The following is an 18,202-nucleotide window of genomic DNA, read 5'->3' on the forward strand; positions in this document are numbered from 1 at the left end:
ATCTTATTCTTTACCAAAAGATGAAGTTCTCTAACTGTCCGAGAATTTCCAAACCCTCGGCAGTCCATCTTACGCTTGTGAACATAATCAAGCATGCTCACTATAATGATCTCTATACGGTTGTATGCTTGAGTTCAAGATCACCACACGAATGGTGCCCAAGCACGGTTTTTAATAGATTGATGTGCACAAGCTCTTCAAACCCTCACCCAATCCTCCTCATAAACTCCTTACTTCTTCTTCTCTATTTCCCTCTCCTTCTGGAAATTTGAATTCCTCCCCATCTTTTCCTACACCTGCTCCTACTTCATCTACTCCTTATCTCACGCCTTCATCCTCATATCCTCCACCCCACTGTCCCTTCTTACCCTTTCCACCCCGACTTCCTCTCTTACCCACCTTCCCTACTTGACCATTTCCAGCACCAGCATCAGAACCAGCAGCAGCACCAGCTTCTTCCCCATAGTGCCCGTTTGATGGCTCTCTTGACAACCCAAAATCCTCCTTCCTCCCCCTCAAACTCTAATAATAATCTTGATTTCCCTCAGCTTTCTATGCCCTTCCCTTCGCCGTCTTCGTCTTCACCTTTGCCTTCGAACAGTATCCCTTCCGTACCACCTCCCACTCGGTTACTCAGCACCAAACTCCCCAAGGGACGCCATTTGATCGGTGACCGTGTTGTTTACGACATCGATGCCCGCCCGCAAGGCGAAGTGCAGCCCCAGCTTGAAGTCACTCCCATCACCAAGTACGGCTCCGATCCCGGCCTAGTTCTTGGCCGTCGGATTGCTGTTAATAGATCTTACATATGTTATGGTCTCAAGCTGGGTAATATACGCGTCCTTAACATAAATATTGCGTTAAGAGCTTTGCTTCGTGGCCACACACAGGTTTGTTTTTCTTCGACTACCTATTTCTATTCTCGTGTCATTTCATCTTTTATATAGTTGATGAGATCTCTTCTCCTTCTGTTTCTTCTAAATCAGAGTATAGCAGAGTACTTTAGGCCTACTACCGTCACTTTTTATCAGTTGGAATCATGGCTGCTATTTCACTTTTCATTATTTTCTTTAGCTATTGCAAGTTGGAATTTTTTTAATTCATGTGAGAACTGTTGGGCATTGGCTGGAGAAACTTCTCACTCGCACAATTTTTGAAGGAACGTTACACTTAAAAAAAAAAAAAAAAAAACTTCTTTTTAAATCACAAGTGAAAGGATTAACTTGCATTTCCTAGGAGCTGCTTTAATCACTCCCTTTCGCACTTCACCTTGTATTAGGTGCTCATTTCAGTGACCAAATGCAGAATGTGGGCGGCACTTTGGTTTTCAATTTCAAATCTTAACTTGTGTTTTTTCGGTTTTGCGAATTTGATTTTTTTTTCTCTTTCTCTGAAATATGGACGAGACTTTATCACCTTTTTATCCTATTGCTTTTGTTCAATTTGGTGTGGATGGGGGATCATATATATGTGTATTACCCTCTAAACATATTCAAGATTACTATGTTTTTTGTGTTATGAATATTTGTGTATGTCATGCAGAGAGTAACTGATATGGCTTTCTTCGCCGATGATGTTCACCTTTTGGCCAGGTAGACCTTTATCTCAAACTTGTATTTTTCCTTTTCATTAGTCTTTTTATCAGAAATTTATGGTTTTCATTTTCTTCAGTGCTGGTGTAGATGGACGAGTTTTCATATGGAAGATCAATGAGGGCTCAGATGAGGAAGACAAACCTCAAATTACAGGCAAAATTGTCATTGCTATCCATATAGAAGTAGGAGGGGAATCGGTCCACCCACGAGTGTGTTGGCATCCTCACAAACAAGTACTAATCAGTTTGTAATTTATGTTATCAATTAATTTATCTTCTAATGTGCTTTTTATTTTTGTACATTGTGTATCTTTGGCTTATTTTCCTTGGTTCATAGTTGTGTGTGTCTTTATAGTTGACCACTGAGAATTGCTTCACAGGAAATTTTGATGGTTGCTATTGGAAGTTATATCCTTAAAATTGACAACACAAAAGTTGGAAATGGGGAAGTATTTTCGGCAGAGGAACCTCTTAAATGCTCCATTGATGAACTGATTGATGGGATCCAATTGGTTGGTAAACATGATCATGAAATTACAGAGTTGTCAATGTGCCAATGGATGACCAGCCGCTTAGCTTCAGCATCGATTGATGGCTCGGTCTGTATTCTTGTTTTACCTCTCCTCTCATGCCAGTGCCTTCCATAAAGAAATATACACCACTATGCTTTGTTCATTATTGTTGCTCTGTTGCTTACTCATCAGCCACTGATCTTCTGCCACAGGTGAAGATTTGGGCAGACCTCAAGGCACTACCACTTGCAGTATTCAGGCCCCATGATAGCAATCTTGTGCATTCTGTGACTTTCTTGACTGCCCCGCACCGTCCTGATCACATTGTTCTTATTACAGCGGTATATGCTCTTAGTCTATCCCTTTATGCCAAACATGGTAACTTTCATGCTATGACTCAGGGTGCTTTTCTAATAGATTGTTTAGTCTGGTAAAGATCAACATGGCAGTACACATTATGATCGGTGCACCTGTTATATCTTTCCTTTTCTTTGTTTCTTTTCAGGGGCCACTGAATCGGGAAGTGAAAATATGGACCTCTGCGGATGAGGAGGGCTGGTTGCTGCCTAGTGATACTGAATCATGGAAGTGTACTCAAACTTTGGATATAAAGAGTTCTTCTGAACCCAAGATTGAGGATGCATTCTTTAATCAAGTCATATTGTTGCCCCGTGCAGGCCTTTTATTACTTGCAAATGCCAAGAAGAATGTTATATATGCTGTACACATAGAATATGGACCTAATCCAGCTGCAACCCGCATGGATTATATTTCCGAGTTTACGGTCACGATGCCTATCTTGAGTCTTACTGGAACTAGTGACAGTTTACCAGATGGAGAACATATTGTCGAAGTCTACTGCGTCCAAACACAAGCCATTCAGCAATATGCACTTCCCCTATCTCAGTGCCTGCCACCACCCCTAGACAATGTGTTGTTGGAGAAATCTGACTCCACTGTTTCTCGTGTATTTGATGCTTCTGATGGTTCTGCTTCTTTCGAACCACCTCACGGATGTAAACCGACTGAGATGTCTGTTGTTAATGCAACTCCTATGCCACATATTTTTTCGAGCAGTGCTGAAATTGGCCCAGTAGTGAGCCTTCCTGCAAACTTGGCTTCTTCTAAGGTTTCTAGCTTGGTGGAAGTTGCTCTTTCTGGTGTGGAAACGATGCCAAGTGATTTTCCTTCTCATGTTACAGCAGAAAATATCCACACTATATCACCCCCCCTTCCTTTGAGTCCAAGATTAAGTCGCAAATTATCTGGTTTTAGAAGCCCATTAAATTGCAATGAGACTAATCCGCCTCACTATGAGTTTGACTATCAGAGAGATTCGCACATTATGGTTGCAGAGAAAAAGGAGAAATCCTTTAATTCCCAGGCCTCAGATCTTGGCATTCAGATGGCTAGAGATTTTTTTGTGGGAACTTACAATGTGGAGAGATCACGGCAAGCTAATGATGTCAGTATTTCTAAGGCACCAAACCAAACTCCTAACACTTCTGTGGAAGAAGTTCAAGACACGATGAAAGATGTACCCACAAAGGTTGGTGAATCAGAAACTCCTGTTGAAGTTTTGCCATCTCCTGCACCGGCTCCGAAAGGAAAGAGACAAAAGGGTAAAAATGCTAGAGTGTCTGGTTCATCTTCCCCTTCTCCTAGTCCTTTTAACCCCACAGATTCATCAAATAAACCGGGTGGCAGTTCAGGTGCCCCAACTATAGAAGCTGCTTTGCCTCAATTATTGGCTATGCAGGCTGTGCTTGATCAGGTAATTGTTTTAAATTTCTAGGTTCAACATAGAAAGATTTGGGACTTTTTGGGCATCTCATAAGCAATGCCCGCCCTGCTAGCTGCCGTGATGAATATTGTAGTACAAGTGGATACATTTTCATAAACTTGATGCAATACTGAGTGAGATCACTTTTTTTTTTTTATATGTCGGGGAACCTCTCCAAGGCAAGGCCCTTCGTACCCACTCCTGTAGAGTAAACTCCGGTCCGGTGCACTGCACCCTCGGATGTTTCTCTACATGAAACTGGTTAAATCGTTGGCTTTCCATTAGAGGTGTGGCCCCAAAGTATTGTTTGCACCCATGAGGTATTGAACCTTGGATCTTGAAGGGAGTGATATCCCAAAACCAAGGCCTTCACCACTTGGGCCAACCCCTTGGGGTTTTGACCATTTTTGGCTGTTGTTGAGGAGTTTTGCTAAATACAGTATATAGGTTGTTTAATCTCATGCTACTTAAATTTAAAAAAAAAAAAGGTTTTGTCTCATGCTTTAGGTACCAATTCCTCGTCATGTTTGTATTAGAAATATGGTGGTTTAATCTAGGATAATATCAGTTTGATTGGATTTTGGCATTTAACATGTTAACTACAATGACCACTTAATTTTCCTTTAGGCAGAATGTTCATTTACATGTTAAATATTATTGTCTTTCGGAAGTTGTTATAGTTCATTGAGAACAAATAACAGATTGGCTCTTATGTTTTTTATATGGAAAACACTATAGACACAAAGGGATTCCACAAAGGAATTCCACATACTGACATGGCAACTACCAGTGTGCCACGTTTCCCCTATTTTTTTTTCTTTTTCCTTTCTCCCCTCCCTCGTTCCTACCCGCTGCCATCTCCCAGTGCCCTCTCCCCGCGCTGACCATGGTGGTCGGGGACCACCTCATGGTGGACAAAAGACGCCGACGGTTCAAGCAGCACCACCGACATGGAGTGCCGATAAGGGAGAGAGGGAGGCACTTTACCGAGAGAGGGAGACGCTGCTCGAGAAGAAGGGAGAGAGAGGGCTGGGTGAGGTGGCTGGGGGAGAAGCTTATGCTGACAAGGGGCTGGGTGCGGTGGTGCCGTTGCGCTGTGACGACGGCGCTGGCAACAGCGAGAGGGAGAAGCCGTGTGAGGGGCTCGATTTCAGGAGGAGGAGAGGGAGAGGGGCTGCACTGTGGGGGGCTGGGTCCGGTCGAGAGGTCACCGGTGAGGGGGAACGGCCGCTGGTCGTGGTCGGCGAGCGGCGGCGGCGGCGGCGTTGCTGTGGCTGGGAGACCGAGTTGGGTGAGGCGCACGGCTGAAGCGCACAACTGAAGGGGGAAAGAGGAGAGAGAAGGAAAGGGAGAAATGAAGGATTAGAAAAAAATGGACATGTGGCATATTGATAGTGTGCCATATCAGTGTGTGTGGGATCCCTTTGTGTCTCTAGCAGCCCTCTTTTGATATTATAGCCTAAAAACAAATTGCCTGTCATGCCAACTGCAGACAAATCCTTTACATCCACTACTTGATACATATGATATCTCTGTGTTTTTCTTCTAATTTGATGTCATAGCTTATATGGTATGGCATATGAATGCTTCAGTGTGTGTACCAAATATTAGTGGTTAACAGTGTCATATTTTATGGTTCAATGAACTGGAAACTTCTAAGATTAATGATTTTACCATATACATAATGATTACATCATAATTTTTGTTTAAATACAGCTCCCATCTCTATATATTTTTCTACTTTCTAAATATTCATATCTCATTTGTTTTCAACAGATGATAAGCCTAATGTGGTACTTTTGGAGTAATGGTTTTTTCATATTTTTCAGTTAATGAGCACACAAAAGGAAATGCAAAAGCAGATGAATGTGATTGTTTCTAGCTCATTTTCGAAAGAAGGTAAAAGATTAGAGGGATCCTGGGGCCGGAGCATGGATAAAGTGACGAGGACATATTCTATTATTGTTATTTTGGTTATTTTACTTATATTTTATTTATCTTATTTAGGTTTGTATTAATGGGCTTGGGCTTCAGCCCATAGACTTTTCTAAGGTTTATTTAGGGTTTGTGTTATTTTTACTATTTAAATGCTTGTAATGAAACATTGAAGATAAGTTTTTGAAGATTAATCAATTGAGGCTACTGTCGTCTTCCATCCCTTCCTCTATCTTCTTCTATTAGTTTTCTGGCTTTTTTTTTTTCTTTCTCTGCTGCTATTGTCTTTCTCTTCTACTGTTCTCTCATCCTTTATCCTACTTCATATTTGGTATCAGGAGCCGATTCTATTGTTTTCTCAAATAGTAGAGTAATTTTTGGTCCTCATCTTTGCTCATTGTTTTTTTCTGCAACCCACGAAACCCATCTCCACTGAAGAACTTCCTTTTATCCAAACCAAAACCAACTCATTTCATTGTCTTCTCAAATAATTTGGCCATCAGAATATTGGAGAAAACTGTCGAAAACCGTTTCATCTTATTCTTAGACCTTGCCGAGAACCACCAAACCAATATTCCAAAACCCAGACCAGAAACAAAATTGCCGAGATAGAGAGACGATTTTGCGAGAGAGAAATACGAATGGAGAAGAGGAAAGAAAGACATTCACTTGCGTGCTGGTCTTGCTTTGCCAAATACGTTACTATATGTACCGATTTGTCACAGCCCAAGGAAGACACAATCGGTCGCCTTTACCATAAGAAGCTTTTCCTTTCGCGCGATGTCTTCACCAACCGTGCACAGTTTCTCAACGAACAAAGGGTGTCATTGTTTCCTATCTCTTTTTTGGTTTTATACTACCGGTTCATTTTAAAAGTGTATTAATTGTTTCTATGTGCTGTTGTTACCCGTAGTATTTTTATCCAAATCCATCAGAATGGACCCATTGAGCCATGACGCCTTTTAAGTTGACCATTTGACTACCCCTTGGTTGATTTAGTCTGTACCTTTGTTTCTTTTTGTTCATTTTCCCATTCTCTCATTTTCATAGTCCATACCATTGTTTTTTTTTTTTCTTTTCATTAATTGTCCCTAAAAAAAAAAATCCTACATGATTGGTTTTTCTTGATTGGTATTTGGTCATTGCTTTGTTATTTTAAATATCAGTATTAGTTGTTTGCCGTATCTGGATTTACTTAATCCCAAAAAAAAATAAAAAATAAAAAATTTGCTCAGGTTAATATTTTTCATTGCTTGTATTTATTGTTCATTGATCTCTCCATTGCACTTCATTTAGCGGTGTTGCATTGCATGCAGTTGCGTAATGGTCGTCTTGTCATCTCTAGTTCCAGTCCTTTTACCATGGATCCTTCCCAATTTGATGCCCTCACCCAACAATTAGCTCAACTAGCCACTAATAAGCAGCATTTATAGACTCAATTAACGGCTATCCAAACTGAGATGGCTGACACTCATGAGGAGAACAAGGACCTAGCTGCTAGGTTAAACAATTTTGAAGAGCCCCCTCATTCGTCTAACAACTCTGAAGCGTTCCATAATAGAGACCATCGTCGTCAACTAAGTGGTCAACAACATTTTAGACGTGATCGTGGGGATAAGAATTATGATCATGAGCAAGAACGAGACTATTACCGTCAGCGTGCTCAGTCTCCTACTCATCATGAAGAGTGCTTATTTAGAAACATCAAGTTAGATGTCCTTACTTTTGATGGTTGCTTAAATCCTCAAGTTTTTACTCAATGGATTAGGATATGGATTGTTTCTTTACCTGGTATGGGGTCCCTAAGCATCAGAGAGTTCAATTCGCTAGCTTGAAATTAACAGACACTACCCCAACTCTTTTGGAAAAGTGTAGAGGATCTCCTTGAGAGGCGCCAAAGCGCCTCCTGTTAGGAGTTGGGAAGAAATGAAATGCTGTATTCAAGAGAAGTACTTACCCCAATCTTACAGGGGTAATTTGTTGGACCAATGGAATGCCCTTACACAGGGCAATCGACCAGTGACTGAGTATGTCCCTCAATTTGATGAATTCCAAATGAGATGCCATGTAGTTGAGGATAAGGCCATGACTTTGAGTTTGTTTAGATAAGGCCTAAAAGATTATCACGCGAGCTTGTCCTTCGGAGTGTCACTACTCTTGACCACGCTTACTCTTTAGTCCGAGACTATGAGTCGGTTACTAGGACTCTGCATGGAAAGCGTGTGGACAACCATTCATCCATCACCCCAGCCACCACTCTTCCCCATAAGTCTCTCCTAGGCCTCCCCCATCTAATGTTCTTCCTGTACGGGAAAATAAGGGTAAAGGTCATGAAATTCCTAGGACTTCCTCCTGCTTGCAGTGCTTCAACTGTAAGGGTTTTGGCCACATTTCCTCCAATTGTCACAGTCGAGCCCTAGTCAATAAGGAACATAAGAGTGTAGTTGATGAGCTGTTAAAAGATCAAGTCTACGAACCTAAGCTTGAAGAATTTGGTGATTCGAGTGATGATGAGGATACCTTCTTAGGTTGTATCCGGACCCTTCCTGTGGGTCTAGGTTATGTGCCCCTTGTTTCCGACACACCCCGGTTAAGTGTTGTTTGTTGTACCCTTATCCAACCCAAAGATGCTGATGATTGGCGTCATCATGTCATTTTTTATATTTAAATCAAAATCAATAATAAAGATTGTAAAATCATTGTGGATAGTGGTGGTTGCATTAACGTAGTTTTTGTAGCTACTGTGTCCCATCTTGGGTTAAAGCATGTTCCTCACCCTTTGCCGTATAAAGTCTCTTGGGTTGATACTTCTTCCATAGCTGTGAAAGAGCATTGTTTGGTGCCTATCCAGTAAAGTATAAGGATCGTATATGGTGTGACGTCATTCCTATGGATGTTGGTCATGTCATTCTTGGTAGGCCTTGGTGGTTTGACTTGGATGTGACCATCCATGGTCGATCCAATTCATGGTCTTTTGTGTTTAATGGAAAGAAGACTCATCTTAATCCTTTACCCCCAAAACCTGTTGGTTCAAAGCAAGCAAAGAAAATTGTGGAACAGAAAGGGTTAAATATCATTAACCCTAAGGAGTTTGAGCGTACACTCATGTGAGATTCTGTTTTGTTTGATGTGATTGTTATGGAGGTTCTGTTGGAGTATCCAATAGTGGCCTCTGCTAAGGCCCAGTCGATTCTTCAGAATTTTTGGGATGTCTTCCCTAACGACCTCCCTAACCACTTACCCCCTTTACGAGATATTCACCATGCCATAGATCTTGTCTCATGAGCATCTCTTCCAAACTTGCCTCATTATAGGATAAATCTCACTGAACATGCTGACCCCCAGAGGCAAGTGGATGAACTCCTTCACAAAGGATTTATTCGTGAGAGTTTAAGTCCTTGTACAATTCCTGCCCTTTTGACTCCTAAGAAAGATGGCTCTTAGAAGATGTGCATTGATAGTCGTGCCATTAATATGATCACAATGAAGTATCGTTTTTCCATCCCTAGGCTTGATGATATGTTGGTTGGTGCCACAATATTTTCTAAGATTGATTTAAAAAGTGAGTATCATCAAATTAAGATTCGCCCTGGTGATGAGTGAAAAATTGCTTTCAAGATGAAGGATGATCTTTATGAGTGGTTGGTCATGCTTTTTGGACTAACCAATGCCCCGAGTACTTTTACAAGAGTGATGACACAAGCAGTTCGGCCTTTCATGGGTAAGTTCCTCGTTGTCTACTTTGATGATATTCTTGTTTACAGTAAAACTAGGGAACAACATCTAGATCATCTCACACAGGTTTATTCTACCCTTCGTGAACAAGTCTATAGGCTAACGTAAAGAAATGTTCTTTCTTCACCGATCGAGTTGTCTTCCTAGGATTCATTGTATCCTCTACAGGAGTATCTGCTGACCCCACAAAGATTCAGGCCATTGTTGGTTGGCCAGAGCCCAAGACTTCACATGATGTCAAGAGTTTTCATGGCCTACTTACCTTTTATCATCGCTTCATCAAGGGTTTTAACACAATTATAGCTCCTATCACGGAGTGCATGAAGAGAGGAGAGTTTCGTTGGACACCAGAAGAGGCTAAGGCTTTTAAGTTAGTCAAGAAGCGAATGATGGAAGCTCCTGTCATGTGACTTCCCGACTTTTCCAAAATTTTTGAGGTCGAGTATGATGCCTCAGGGGTAGGAATAGGTGGAGTCCATAGCCTGAAACTCCACCCCGTTGCATATTTAAGTGAGAAGTTAAATGATGCCAAATGATGCCAAACAAGGTACTTTACTTATGATAAGGAGTTGTACGCGGTTGTGCAGGCTTTGTGCTATTGGCGCCATTATTTGTTGCTCCAGGAGTTTGTTCTTTATTCGGACCATAAGGTCCTCTGCTACCTTAACTCCTAGAAAGGGTTGAATTATAGGCATGGCCGTTGCGTTGAATATTTACAGGCTTATTCTTTTGTTTTGAAACATAGGAATGGTGTTGAGAACCAAACAGCTGATGCCTTGAGCCGCCACATCTACCTTTTTTCTATCATAAATGTCAAGGTCATAGGTTTTGAAAGACTTAAGGAAGAGTATGAATTGTCCTAATTTTAGGGATATTTTTCTCGCTTTGCAAAGTGGGCAGTCGGATACGACTGATGGGTTCCGTCTGGCGGCTAGTTATCTTTTTAGAACCAATAAGTTGTGCATCCCTCGGACTTCAGTTCGGGAATTTTAGTTTGGGAAATTCATGCCGAAGGCTTGGCCTGACATTTTGGACGTGATAAGACCATAGAGGAGATTGAGCGTCAATTCTATTGGGCTAACTTGAGGAAAGATGTGACTAAGATAGTTATCACCTGTAACACCTGTCAGTTGGCCAAACAAAAACGACAAAATATCGGTCTCTACACACCCCTTCCCGTCCCTAGTTGTCCTTGACAAGATGTTAGTATGAATTTTGTGTTGGGACTTCCACGCACTCCAAAGAAGCATGACTCTATTTTTGTTGTAGTGAACCATTTCTTAAAAATGGCTTACTTTATCTCTTGTAACAAGACTTCAAATGCGTCTAAGGTCGCTAGGTTGTATTTTAATGAGATTGTCAAGTTGTATGGTCTTCTTAAGACTATTGTTTAAGATAGGGATGTTCATTTTACTAGTCATTTTTGGATAACCCTATGGCATATGGTTGGCACTAAATTGAAATTCTCCACCACTTACCACCCTCAGACGGATGGCCAAACTGAAGTTGTTAACCGCAATCTTGGCAACTTATTAAGACATTTGGTCCAGGAAAATCTTTGGAATTGGGATTTGATCCTCCCTACAGCTCAAATTGCATATAACAGTTTTGTGAATTGGTCTATAGGTATGAGTCCCTTTGAAGTTGTTCATGGCTATAAGCCTAGGAAGTGTTTAGACCTTATTCCCAAGTCCCCCCACACGCTAGTGTGTCTGTGTCAGCTGAGGCATTTGTTCAACATCTTCATGACTTGCATATTGAGATCAATAAACAACTTGAGGCCAATAATGCATCATATAAATTTCGAGCTGATTTGCATAAATGATATGTTGAATTTAAAGTTGGGGATTATGTTATGATCCGAATTAGACTGGAATGGCGTCCACCTGAATCCGCTTCCAAATTGTAGGCACGTAGTGCCGGTCTTTTTAAAATTTTAAAGTGTGTTTGTACAAATGCCTATGTCATTGATCTTCCACCATATATGGGTTGCCACTCTACTTTCAATGTTGAAAACTTAGTTGCTTACAAAGGCCATTTCAATCCCTCCAATGATCCTCTTCTACCTCCATCTGTAAACTTTGACTATGAACCTTTTGTCACTCCTACTCCAATACCATCTATCACAACACACAAATATAAAATTGATGTTATTTTAGATAAACAGATGGCGTTGACCAATGATGGAGAGGTTCAGCGATTCCTTGTTCGTTAGGTAGATCAACCTGATTTAGACCGTAGATGGATTCCCAGAGAGACATTTCAGCAACTTGATCCAGATTTATTGGAGCTTTATCGGAGTCAGCAAGATCTTCCTTTGCCCGGGTCACCATCCAATTGTTTCGAGGGAGTTGGTGGGGACACAGATTCAGGCCTCCACTCACACATGTTTATAGGCGTCGGAAGAAATTTGCTCAATTACTTAGCTTATGGTTGAGTGATTGATTGCAGCCTTATTGTGTTTTGTTAACTCAACGGAGTCGAGTTTTTTCCACCCCAGGAGAGTTGATGAGGACATCTTCTATTATTATTATTTTGGTTATTTTACTTATGTTTTATTTATCTTATTTTGGTTTATATTAATGGGCTTGGGCTTCAGCCTATAAACTTTCTAAGGTTTATTTAGGTTTTGTGTTATTTTTACTATTTAAATGCTTGTAATGAAACACTGAAGATCAATTTTTGAAGATTAATCAATTGAGGCTGTCGCCGTCTTCCATCCCTTTCTCTGTCTTCTTCTTCTATTAGTTTTCTGGCTTTTTTTCTTTCTCTACTGCTAATATCTTTCTCTTCTAGTGTTCTCTCATCCTTTATCCTATATTAGAAAGTTATCAGGGATAACACTAATGCTTTGGGTGCTCATTTCCAAGAGGAAAACACAAAGCAGGAGAAGTTAGAACACAATCGTATACAGCAAATAACAAACCTGATCACAAATTGTAACAACCCGTAAGCCTCATCCTCAACTCATTCTTATCTCCAGATTGTATTCATATTTCCACTCGTAAGCCTCATCCTCAACTCAACCTTATCCCCTGACTGTATTCTTATCTCCACCAGCTCAATAATCCTATCCTCAATCCTCCCCTTTCCCTCTCTATAAAATCCCACGAAGCCTCTGTATTAAACACAACAGAAAAATGCAGAGAAGGGAAAAAACTCACAGCAAGCCCAACTTCAAAAACCTGAAACCCGTAGCACTTTCCACAGCCTCTGTAAAATCGAGCCATTTACCTCGTCAGAATCCACCATAGAGGACATCGAAGCACCACCACGCTGCCCAAAACACACCGACGGTAAACCCCTTCTCTTCCCCCGTCGTTTTCTCAGAGATCGCCGACTAGAACAACCTTATTGCACCCACTCCCTCCCAATAAGCCACGGTCGTCCGCCACCCTCCTCTCTCTCTTGTTTTCAGCTTAACATATCCTCTCTCTCCCTCTCTCGGCGTCACACCCACTCCCTCCGGAGGAGCCTCTAGTTACACTGCCTTCACTCCCAGCCACCCATAACTGTTGTCGTAGCCCCCCTCTCGGTGAGTCTCCTGTTATCGCACGACCATTTCCCCCTTTCAATTGTTTTTAGTTTGTGTCTTTCCTGAAGAGTAGCCTCCCTTTAATTCGTATAGGCCCTAAGCCCATATGGCCAAGTGCCTGTGTTGTGCTTATTCAGATGGACTTGTGTTTTAATATTATTATGGGCCAGGTTGTAATTTTCATATATTCTAGTGATTTTTAAATGAATTGTTTTCCTTAATTGGGATTGGGCTGATTATTAAGCCAAAGTTTTTATTTAAATAAATATATTAGTCATAGGCTCATTTTTATAAAAAAACGTTTAAAGAATTTGAAATGTATTTTAAACTATACAATGGAGCCTATTATTTTAGTTAATATTTCTCTTTGTCTATTTAGTCGGATTTTAATAAAGTTATTATGTTATATTTAAATAGAAATTAAAGAATATGTTATGAGTTTTGAATAACATTATTATTTATTAATCTAAGTGTAATTAAATATGATTAAGTCTATTTCTATTAATCGAATGTTTCCACCAATTATTTTAGATACAATATATATATATATATATATAGTTAAATTATATTTGAAAGATTAGATATCATATTAGTATTTTAGCAGTAAAGGTGTTTAATTTATTTGAATGCTTTATTAAACGAGATTCTACTGTTTATTTTAATAGATGTTGTTATAATTATGCAATTAAAGTTGTAGGTTGAAAATAAAGAAAAATGTTTAGAATATTTAAATGATATTAATAGTTATTAGATTTCTTGTTGAATAATTATGTTAATTATAAGAAAGGTAACCTATTTTTAGAATTGAGGTTTTTATTACAATTGCCCAAGTATTCTACCAAGTTACATTTTGAAAGAAAAAATATGTTATTAGTATCTTAAATATTTTAAGATATTAGCATTCATAGATTTTCGTATTAAACAGAATATTTATTTGATTATGTTCTACGATGTGATTCTAATTAAGTAGGATAGTAGGACATGTTTTCCTAGACAAATTTAGTGACATTAATACTTCGTATAGATGACGAGCTACGAAGTGAGATTCAAATAGCAGTACAGCGAGATAAGTAATTTGATCATAAATTAAAATTATCATAGTTCAGCTTATATATGAGTATTATTCAAGCCAGTTCATTGACTACTATTATTTATGCACCACTCATGTCATATGCAATCATGTCACCAAGTACAACACACGATCATGTCATTCAGCATCATGTTCAGATTCTGAAATTACAGTTATTTATATCAATATGTTTATCATGCATCCCATGTCACATAAGACACACAAGCTATCTTAAGTCAAAGTGCAAGATAAGATCAGATCAATTAATCAAATGATCATTTAGTTCCAGGGTAGACGTGCAAGCCACGGACTTAAGTGTGGTCCACCGTAGTATGCCAAAATATTACTCAGCGGCTCCCCTTACTATAGTGGGATGTGGAGCCGGGGCACTACCTTGCACATAGGGTTAAGTGTATGGGCCAGATTAATCAGTTAGTTAGATTAATCAGTTAAATCAGTTAGTAAGCATCAGTATGATCAGTCATGATTTTAAGCTCTCAGTATGAAAAGTTAATGAAAACCATATGCTTATTATGTTTATTAATGAAAACCATATGCTTATTATGTTTATGTTGTGATGGATTTATTACTGAGTCTTCGACTCATTTTAGCTTTGTTTTAAGTTTTTCCACCACCCAGGTGATGATTATCAGTACAAATGGGCATCTAGACTTAGAAGGAGCAGATTATGTACTTAGTGATTTTATTATTGTCTTTTCCTTTTCAATTAGTTTGGAAACTTGGATATGACTATGTTTTAGACAATGATTTGACTTAAGTTTTCCTTTGGAATGAACAATGTTTATGTAGTAAAGAAAGAAAAATTATGCAAGTCTCTTACTTAGCTTCAGTCACGTGTCCACGTGACACTCCCAAAGCCTTCGGGAAGGGGGTGTCACAGTATGGTATTAGAGCCCAAGCTGAGAGATTCTGCAGACTCTTAGAAAGAAAAATGTCACCTAGGATGCTCTTAGCTCACTCAAGAGTTATTGAGATATTTTTATGATAGGATATTTTATAACTCTTACTAGTTAGCACTATTGTGGTTATGACAGATATTATTATTATTATTCATGTCAGTATCGAAATATTAGTTAATGGTCACAAATTATGACACCTGACTCTAGGAATTTCATGTAGCATGGATATCTAGAATTTTATGAGAATTATGTGTACTAGAGTTACGTGTCAAGTTGGTTATGACAATGTAATTGATTGAAGGAAGGTGAAGTTGGGAAACTTTTACTTTTAAGATTGATAGTGTATCTGGCTCATAAGAATGGATGGAGATTGAATTATATTTGATGGAGTCTTATTTAAGGAAATTAGGGAACCTAGTAAGTAGGTTTTAGAGTTATGGTGGAAATTTGCATATGATGATTGATATTTCATGACTATTGATGGAAAGTATATTATGTTCTTTAGGTAATGTGGTTCTCTTGCCTAGCATGAATGGTGAACAAAAATTTTTTGGAAAATGTCATGTATTATGGAATTATTTAGCAATAGAGCTATGAAAAGAAATTGTGAAGTCAATATATTTTTGAGGTACGAGAATTTAATGTTTACGAGTAGAAGATGATTTAAGTACATATATGCCTTAGACATGCACATTAAAGATTTAATGATTAGGTTGGCATTATTAGAGAATGTCACGAGATGTTGAGGTGATCTGTAAGTTTAATTGATGCTATTATGCTTATAATTGAGGTACTTATAATTGGAGATATGGACCCATAACCTTAGGCACATGGTCATTATGGTATCCTAAGCACACTTCTTTCGATCTAATCAGCTACTTAGATGCATATTAAATATCATTTTCTTCAAGATCATATGCAGAAAAGCGATATTGTACTAGAAGCACACATGATTAGTTGACATACATTTTCACAAAACTTCCTCTAGAAGATAGATTATGTATGATTAGAAGAGAAATATGAATGATGGATGCCATGAATATCTGTTAAGCATCTTTATTTTATTATCTCAAACGAATTACAAAAATTTGAGATTTTTAGCCTCATTTTTCAAGCGCTTTTATTCTTCATATATCAACATGTTATCCTTATCTAAAGGATTAGGCAAACAAAATGAAGAGTCAAGCAATGATTTCAAATCCTTATTCTCCTACTTTAAATCTTCTATTTTTTTATTAGACTCGCGAACAAGTCGATGAAGTACAAAAATCTTCTCGTTAAGCTTTTTAACCTCATGAGTTCTAGATTGCAACTGCCGGGAAAACGTGACAATGGATGATAAGTATCGAGTACCGAGACTCACAAACTCATAAATAGTGTCATCATCTAACTTGTTAGTCATATCATTCTCATACTGCATCATAGCATCTATGGCAGATACAAAAATAACTGGCAGCCGAAGTATAGAATACCTCATATAGTGATCAAGGAGATTGTTGGAAGAAGATTGTTGAGCCATTACAGAAAGGGAAAAAGTTTAGAGAGTGAGAATGCATATGGATACATAGAGTAAAGAAAATTTGATGTGAATTAGACTAAACTCAAGACTGATTTTATAGAGATAGAAATGAGAAAAAGACAAACTATCATTTCTTCAAAACTTACTTAGTCAAGATTACAAGACATATTGGACGCATATTGCCAAAAGTTATTTAGCTAAGCTAGCGAGATTAACTACAGATTGTCCCTATTTTTCTCGTAAACGTTGAACCTCTGTTGTTATCTACTGATGTTGACTTTGTATTTGTACCCTCTCTTGTTACAACCCCTTTATTCATGGTTGCAGGTCATGAGCGTACCAGTCCACAATTTTCTGCAGCTCATTGTTTTCTTATTTTAATCTTTTATTCTTTCTACTTTTATTAGCAAGCTTTTGGCACAAATTCAGATATTTGATTGTTAAGATGATCAACCAAACTCACCCTTGCTAGTAACCTCCAAAACATGGTCTTAATAAAGGCAGTATATTAAGCACTGAGCATTCTAGATTCTGCAACAATCTCAAAATCTGTCCTACTAGAAAAATGCATCTCTGCTCCTATTTGGACCCGCATACACCAAAACCTCTCCCTCTCCTTCTTTCTCTCCCTCTCCCTTTCCGATCAGCACTCAAGCAATTTGTGTGTCATTTGTGTGAGAGAAATATGAAAGAATAGAAAGAAGGCAGTGCGTTCGTGTGCCATTTGGTGAAGCTTATCTCTTTTCAACGAGTAATTGTGCTTTTATGTATCAGTTTCAGTCTGCAAAATTGGCAAATCCAACATGCCTGTAAGGCAGGTGAAAGAGAGCATAGAGCAACACCTCTTGATCAAAACCCACTTGCAGAACTCCATGAACCAAATGCAGAAGGCATCCACCAACAAAACTACCCAAAATGGTAAAGGTCCACCACCCCAAGAGCCCCATTACACAAAACCTCAACCAAACTTCATCACCATAAAAAAACAAAGCAAGAAGAAGGGGCAAAGGTGGTTGAAAGTTTGATCAAGGCGATGTTTGTATGCGTTCGAGTTCCCGCCACTGCACCGGGGTGAATACACATGTCTCTGCGAATCCTGACGAATGTCAACGAGTAATAATGTTGCAGATAATTGAATTGCATTTTGCTTTGTGTCATTGCCCTTGGGACCCTTGAATCTGACATCCAATAAGTTTATGGTGTGGTTTAGTTATTATAAGAAAATGCATGCATGCATGGGAGGGCGCCGGCTGACAATCAAATTGTTGAATGGGAGAGATCAAATTAAGCTCAATTGATCATATTAGAGGTTGACATTTTGTTGCTGACATCCAATAAGTTTATGGTGTGGTTTATTCATATGTTTGTTGTTTCATTGCAGAGGAAATTGATCAGGTTTCTGTTATTCAACTTTGCTTCTGTAACACACAAAGTCAAAGTTGAAATATCCCTTGCTAGATCACATTTTTTTTGGAACTTTTGTCAGCATCTTGAGTGCAGATGGGGGAGGGAGAGGGAGAGGGAGAGAAAGAATGAGAGGCAGAGGTTTCAGGTCTTGAGTGCAGATGGGAAGGGAAAGGGAGAGAAAGAAGGAGAATGA

At 39.1% G+C, this 18,202-nt stretch overlaps 1 protein-coding gene across 1 annotated transcript; it reads left to right on the top strand.

The window, feature by feature from the left end:
- Positions 1–20: 20 nt before the first annotated feature.
- On the top strand, positions 21–18,202 carry LOC121267062 (enhancer of mRNA-decapping protein 4-like). The gene is made up of 13 exons (XM_041170940.1): positions 21–119; positions 179–356; positions 406–890; positions 1,543–1,592; positions 1,672–1,828; positions 1,975–2,193; positions 2,319–2,447; positions 2,612–3,880; positions 5,719–5,829; positions 12,384–12,498; positions 17,377–17,520; positions 17,984–17,997; positions 18,089–18,202. Exons 1-13 carry the CDS (start codon positions 21–23, stop codon positions 18,200–18,202), a joined length of 3,084 nt encoding a protein of 1,027 aa, XP_041026874.1.

The sequence above is a fragment of the Juglans microcarpa x Juglans regia genome, chromosome 5S (genome assembly GCF_004785595.1).
Source record: "Juglans microcarpa x Juglans regia isolate MS1-56 chromosome 5S, Jm3101_v1.0, whole genome shotgun sequence".
Lineage (NCBI taxonomy): Eukaryota > Viridiplantae > Streptophyta > Magnoliopsida > Fagales > Juglandaceae > Juglans > Juglans microcarpa x Juglans regia.

Coding starts and splice junctions, on each gene's coding strand:
- LOC121267062 (XM_041170940.1), top strand. CDS start 21: ATGAAGTTCTCTAACTGTCCGAGAATTTCCAAACCCTCGGCAGTCCAT. Junction 3,881..5,718: donor TGCAGGCTGTGCTTGATCAG/GTAATTGTTTTA, acceptor CATATTTTTCAG/TTAATGAGCACACAAAAGGA. Junction 5,830..12,383: donor GGGGCCGGAGCATGGATAAA/GTGACGAGGACA, acceptor ATCCTATATTAG/AAAGTTATCAGGGATAACAC.